The 7,232-nt window shown below is 47.3% G+C and overlaps 1 protein-coding gene across 2 annotated transcripts; it reads right to left on the reverse strand.

Annotated features, from left to right (window-relative positions):
* Positions 1–456: 456 nt before the first annotated feature.
* Positions 457–5,190, reverse strand: LOC131510456 (C-type lectin domain family 4 member G-like). Of its 2 annotated transcripts, none has more exons than XM_058727617.1 (7): positions 5,080–5,190; positions 4,804–4,914; positions 4,520–4,573; positions 4,349–4,438; positions 3,859–4,010; positions 2,890–2,993; positions 457–1,110 (listed from the first exon to the last, which is right to left on the reverse strand). In XM_058727617.1, exons 1-7 carry the CDS (start codon positions 5,114–5,116, stop codon positions 984–986), a joined length of 675 nt encoding a protein of 224 aa, XP_058583600.1. In that variant the 5' UTR covers positions 5,117–5,190; the 3' UTR covers positions 457–983. The 2 variants fall into 2 exon arrangements, with proteins under 2 accessions (XP_058583600.1, XP_058583601.1); XM_058727618.1 differs by having other exon boundaries at positions 4,804–4,909; positions 5,080–5,176.
* Between the last annotated feature and the right edge of the window lie 2,042 nt (positions 5,191–7,232).

Raw genomic sequence — 7,232 nt, forward strand, 5'->3', positions numbered from 1 at the left:
AGAGCATGAATGGGGGAGGGGCAGAGAGAGAGGGAGACACAGAATTGGAAGCACGCTCCAGGCTCTGAGCCATTAGCCCAGAGCCCCACGCGGGGCTCGAACTCACGGACCGTGAGATCGTGACCTGAGCTGAAGTCAGATGCTTAACCGACTGAGCCACCCAGGCGCCCCTGGTTTATCATTTTAAAGAAAATCCCACAGAGTACACAAATGTACCCCTATGTATTACCCATGTTCGTGTTAGTATAGATTACTAACATATAGTGATATATCTCTATCTATCTATCTATCTATCTATTTATCTATTCATCCATCCACCATCTGTCTATGCCATGCCATTAGCACACCTAACAAATAAATAAAAATGCTTTAATGTTTCCTGATATATAATCCATACTCAAATATTGTGATTTTTTTCAAGCTTTTTCTAATAAAAATCCAAACATGGTATACACATTGAGTTACGTCGTTAAGACTCTTTTATTTTTTTATATGAGATTCAAATTTTATTTGTGTTTTTAATTAATAGGAAATTTATTGTCAAATTGGTTTCCATACTACACCCAGTGCTCATCCCAACAGGTGCCCTCCTCAATGCCCATCATCCACTTTCCCCTCCCTCCCACCCCCCATCAACTGTCAGTTTATTCTCAGTTAAGACTCTTTTATTTTATCTATTTATATTTTATTTTATCATATCTAATAATATGACATTTGCCTTTCTGTCATTTTTTTTTCAAAGCTAGATTATTTGTCTTGTAGAATGTCCTACACGATATATTTTGCTCATTGTTTCATCTTGGTGTTATTTTACATGTACCCCAACAAAATTTAGAAGTAAGGGAAAGAAAGGGAGACAACGCTACCAAGAGGACTAGGGCTTTCAGGAGACCCCCTTTTCTGCAGCCAAGCTGGGGAATTGTTTTGAGGTCACACATCAAGACAATCTTTCCCAAGACTGAAGATAGAGGAAAGGGAGCATCTCAGCAGACCTGTGGCTTCTCACATATCCAATGATACCAATACGCATAGCATGTAGTAGAGGACCAAGAGCCAGAACCCACCAGGAAGGCACAGTCATAGTGAGAAGATCTGGTATCATGCCAGTTGCTGTGAAAACAAACACAAGGATCATCCCGGTCCCTTAACCACAGTGCTGGGCAAGCCACACTCAGCCATGCCCAGCTGGGCTCACCAACAAGATCCCAGAAGAGAATAAGGCTACTGGCAAAGGTCTTTCCTTGGGGATATGTGAGTAATCCTAAAAGTAAAATATCCTAACCATATATTACAGCACTGTGTTTACATGAAGGAAATATTTACATCGTAAGCTTTATCATTATCTGTTGTGTGGGGCCATCCTGGGCACTGTAGGACATTGAGTGGCATGGCTGGTCTCTACCCACTCTCCATTGTGACAACCAAAAATATTGCAGTGCCAGATGTCTCTAGGAAGAAATCACCACCTTTTGAGCACCACTGTTTTATAATAATCATCTGTTTCATAATAATAATCTTGAATTATAAATGAAACAAATGAGGCCAAACCGGACAAATGACTTAACATCCCTGGATCTCTGAGATTAAGTTTGAGAATATGATGCATTTGAATGTCTGGTGTATAACAGGTGACAAGTCTGTGAAATGATCCCATACTCTCTTTCCTAAACATTTCTTGAAATGCTTATAACACTCACTCATTCATTCCAATATAGTTCATTGTGCACCTGCTGTGTACCAAGCCCTGTACTGGCAACTGGAGACACACCCATGTGTTGGAAGCCTGCTCTGCCCTAAAGTAGCAGCCTGTCTGATGGGCAAGACATACATAGGCAAAGGAAGATCATAATTAACACAGCTACAAAACTCTACATAGGGTATGACTGGGATATTAAGGGAGTTGGATTAATTCACGCTGGGCACAGGATGGGTTCTTCTATGAAGCTTGACACGAGCCAGTGAAAGATGTTCCAGATAGATGACACGGCAGGAACAAAAGCGTAAAGATAAGATACAAGACAATATCCAAAAAGATGAGTCATTTACCACATCGCTGTGGCAAAGGGGTGGAGAGCCCTTGGGAGTGTAGGAGATGCGGGTGCAAAGATGAATTGGCACCCACTATGTGGGAACTGAAAGGTGCCATCTGAAGATTCTAGGTTATCCATGTGGCACTGAGGAATCGGGTGTTTCCAAAAAGTATACCAAGGGCATGTTTTAGGAAGATGGCCCCTTGAACTTGACTAGAGCATGGGTTGATGAAGGTAAGACTAAGTACAAGATATACAGCACTTGTCCTGACCTGAGCTGAGGCAGAAGCAGTGGAAGTGAAAGAGAGCAGATGTACCCAAGATGTGGTCCAGGAGGCTTAGCGTGTGGTTCTGGTCAAGTGTGTAGACACGAAAAAAAGTCCAAAAACAGATGATGACCAGAATGTGAGGTCATTGAATCATTCGTGGAGGGGTTAGGACTGGATCCCCTGGGCAGTGATTCCTTGGGTGTGTTCTATAGGACGCTAGAAGCTCCAGATATATCCAGATGAGCTGTGCCTCTCAATAAGCTTGGTACACCACACACTGTCTACTCCCTCCTTAGAGTGTACAATTCTCTTCAATGTATTAAAGGCACTGAGACTTCCTACAATAAAGAACTTCCTATTTAATGTTGTTTAATTATGGTTTTTACACACACACACACACACACACACACACACACACACACCTGCAGCTAACAAAATAGCAATAAGCATGGCAACCGGAAATATGACAGGAAGTTTGGTTCAGGCCAAAATCAGACCCTGGAGGCAATTTGAGAATCTGTGGGAAGATGTCTTCAAGATTCAATGGGACAGACAAGCTCAGGTGTTCTGAGTCCAACAGAGACACTCACAGGAAGGTAGGGACTGAGCCATCTTGCCACTTGTGAATGCCCTTTGGGTATTGTTTCCTGAGGCCAATCCAGTAGCCATTATTTTCCTTTGGACTCAGGAATTCCTGCATGAGAAGAAGGCAAAGTAAGTCAGGAAAGACTACATCCAGAGGTGACAATGGCAGTGGAAGCAGTCCATGAAAGGGACTAAGACCTAGGGGACCCCATGGGCAAGGATGTCCTCCAATGTCGCCATTGAACACATTGGCTTAAAGCTCTAGGTAGATGACCATTTCCACCATTATTATGACCTGTGTAATTAGCAAATTATGGACACTGACGGTCCTCAGGCTTTTCATTTGTAAAATGGGGATAACAATGGCAGGTGCCTTCCAGGATTTTCTGAAACTTCAATGAGGGAAGAAGAGCCCAGTATGGCTCCTAGATGAGCACTGCCTGGTTAAAGGGTAGATAGGATTATTCAAGGGCATGGTTAACAGGGTGAGGAATCTGGACACTACTCCATAGAAAATGTTCTGGCAATCAGTTGGATTCCACTGACAAACATTGAGTCCGCTGAACCATACTGAGTGTGTCCAATCTGGTTCCAGGCAGTATGGACTCAAGAATGAGTCAGAACCACCCCTAGCTGGGAAGTTCTCCATGTGCAAGGAGATGAACCAGGGATCTGGCAGCATAGTCCAGTATTAAGGAAGAGGGGGTGGGAAGGATGTTGAAGGACAAAGTTTGATCTGATGAAGAACAGGTAGGAGCTGTCCAGGTAGATAGAAGGAAGCATTCCAGACAGAAGGGCCACGATGAAGAATCATTCAGAAGCAGGACTGAATACTGGGCAACGCTGCATGCTGAAACAGCGGAAGGACATTATGAAGGACAGAATGCAGGATTTGCACTGGATTCTACAGGGAACAAGGACATGAGATTGCAATGACTTGACGGGTCTCCAGAGCACCCCTCCCTGCTTCTCACCTGCTCTGCTTGGCTGTTGATGATGACCAGGTGAGCACCCTTCTCTGTACAGTGATCCTTGGCTTTGAACCAGCTCAGTTCTTGTGTGGAAAATTGATAGCAGGAGCCCTGAAATGCCGTCCAGTTTTCATGGCAGGGCTCGCAGGAGGATTCTGGAGAAGGGGAGGGACATCAGCTCTGTTGAGGCTACAGGCTGCACTGGCCTCCAGAGGTGAAATGATCCAAACCTGTTCATCTGTGCCTCTTTGCCAAAATGAGCACAGTAGCTTCCCATGTGTTCATGCAAGAGCCGGGCCTTGCCAGATGGCAGAGTGATACATGCAGGGGGCCTCACACTTTATGTTGACATCCACCTTGGCAGAGGATCGATTAAAACAACCCAACACCCGCTCGCGTGTTATAAGAACCACGACCATCAGCAGTGCTGAAGACAACAGCAGTCCTCTTCCAACTCCCAGTTCCCCCCACCCAGCCCACCCTGCCTCCTTACCGTTGCCTGCCCGCACAGCTTCCGTTTGCCGGAACACCTCTCCCCACACGATGTCCCGCTCGTGCCCAGCATCTGCCAGACCCTGCACAACTAAGAGGCCCACAGAGAAAGGCGGATCAAGACCTGGTGGTGCGTGTGGGAAGGAAGCCCTCCATTTCATTCAGCACTCACATTGGATGTCCATTTGCTTGAGGTCTTCCTGCATCTTGTTGGAGAACAGCAGTACTAGGAGAGACACGTGCTGATGTGCTCTAGACCTGTCAGCACCCGGTTCTTTTCCCACTCCCCAAACTGCAAGCTAAGACGAGGAGGGCAGGTTCCCTCTAAAATCGTGAAGTCCAGTGATGCAGTCCAGTCACCCCCTTACTGACCCATCTCTGCCCCAGCCCTGTAGGGCCTGCTTCTCAAGACTCGGTCCATGTGATTACCCATTTCCCACTGGCTCACCACCTTACCCTCAGCCAGGACCACACCTAGGATGAGGTCGAACAGAAGCAGCATCAGAGTCATTGCCAGGCAGAAAAACTTCCAGGGGTCATCCTGGGGCAGCCTTTGGTCCCTCTGTGCTGCGGGGAATGCGGCAAGTATGAGGCAGTGCACATGGTCTGCCAGGATCATGCCAGGAATGTGAAGGGATGAGGGATGGGCCTGAACCATACCCTGGAGTGGAAAGCAAGGAGCAGTCGCTGGTACTGAGGGCACCTACTCCTGCCCTGGGCCTCTTGACTCACCCGGTTTCCCCCGGATGGGCGGATATTTTCCTTCCATGGTGTGAGGTCTTGTGCGTGTGTTCACCTGTGGCCACAGCTCCTTCTGGTCTAGCTACCCACAGCCCTTCTGGTTATTGTTGAAGACACGCCCATCCTATACTAGGAAATGCCACCCCCCACGTAAACCATCCGATGTTTCCTTCCTGGCTCAGTGAGGCCCCCAAGGTCTCTAGATGGCTTATCACCAATTCACGCCACCGGGAGATGGCATTAGCACCTTGGAAAAGGTGTTCTGTCCCAAGTATTCTCTGCAGCTGTCATTTCTCTCTCGGTTCGGGGGACAGTAGCCGCCCCAGAAGTCTGCTTCGAAGTTTGTGGTGCATTTGCACCTTTAGGCTTCTGGTTCCATTTGTTTCAAAAAATCCCCCATTTTCTCAGAGATAAAATTGTAGTAATTTCAGCACTGGAGTTACGTTTATGCTCTCTCAGAGCACACGGCCACTCCTTTCCCCACACGTTGGCTTTGTGACGTTACATCTTAAATGGAGAATGCGATGGGGTAAGAAGAGGCAAGCTCATGTTGATGGAGAGGCTTCTATTTAATAAACCCACTGTTAGGAAACGTTCGTACATCGTGCCATTTCACGTGTCTTTTTCTCTCTGAGTGCCATTATGATTTTTCTCCTTTTCTTTGGTTTTCAGCAGGTTGCCTAGAGTGTGTGTGTGTGTGTGTGTGTGTGTGTCTCCATATGCTGTTTGGAGTTCACCCAGCTAGGATTTTCTGAGTTCCTTCAATCTGTGCTTTGTTTGTCTTTCATGATTTTTATAAAGTTTTCAGAGCCCCACACCTCCTACTCATTTACTCTGATGACATGTAATACACTCCCCTAACCTATCGACCTCAGTTTCCCTATTTATAAAATGGAATAAGTATCCCCCACCGATCAGGGATGTTCTCTGCTTAGAGAACATGGTATCTGGTGATTCACAAGCCTCCCATACATACAGCTACGGGTATTTTGAGAGGCACAGTAATACTCTTAGACTTGGCCAAGCAGGATGCCTACCTGGGTCCTGAACAACAGGGGGGCCTCAGTTTCAAGAGCGTTCCTCGAGGGAAGTCCTCCTCTGCTATCTGGGGTCAGATAAGACTGTCAGTGGCTTCCAGAAAGAACAATCCAGGCCCCCAGGACCACAGTGAGTTCAAGTGGGTCTTGGCCATAGGAAAGAATTGTCTCAAACTTTTCACTCCCCTCTGGTGCCTGTCACCTGCCAGGGACAACCCTGGTCCCCATGTCTATTTGGGGGGGCACTCTTAAACCTCAAACACCACAAAAACACTACATCCATGAGTTGTATTACAGGATGTTCAACTCCAGACTTGAGAACTGCACTCTGGCCAGTGGGAGTGGCTCGGTCAATAAACTCCACACCAGGCATCTATTGAGTCTCTACCAAGTGCCAGCAACTGTTACAGGCGCTGGGGACACAGAGATATATCGCATCCAGTCCCAGACGGAGCAAGGATGAGCCATCGTGCTCTGGGATAAGGCTGTGAGGGCGACATCTGCTGGTCACCGTGGGAAATGTGGTTCCTGGTGCTGGAAGGGTGATGAAAAAGGCCTTCTCTGGGCTGATAGCAGAGGGAGGGGAATTCCTGCCAGATGGACGGAGACCAGTAATGTAGAGAATGGGACATTGTGTGGTTGAGTTATGTCCACATGCTGGGAGAGCTTGGGGGAGATAAGCTATGGGCCTGAAAGCTGGACAATGGGGTTTGGAATGGATCCTGCAAAGGACAGGACATGCCCCTGCACTGTCTTGGAGAAGGGCCCTAAGGCCCACCTGTCCCCACCTGTTATGTTTGACCACTGGTAGTGACTAGGTGAGCACCCTCCTGTGCAAGGGAGACTTGCCTGACTCCAGAAAAGTTGTCTGAGGAGAAGTAGTAGCAGGAGCCCCCAAACACGGGCCAGGCATTCGTCTGGGCTCACAGGTGGATTCTGGAGAAAGGGCAGGTTCCCCTAAGGGCTGAATATTGGACATGTCTCCTTCAATTCTACAACCCTCATTTTGCATCTCTAGGCTAAAATGAGATGGGAGCATTTTCAATTTCTTGAATGTACCAGACTCTCACCCCAGGTCCCACCACATCCCTCATGCCTCCCTCCCAT

The sequence above is a fragment of the Neofelis nebulosa genome, chromosome 4 (genome assembly GCF_028018385.1).
Source record: "Neofelis nebulosa isolate mNeoNeb1 chromosome 4, mNeoNeb1.pri, whole genome shotgun sequence".
In the NCBI taxonomy this organism is placed as follows: Eukaryota; Metazoa; Chordata; class Mammalia; order Carnivora; family Felidae; genus Neofelis; species Neofelis nebulosa.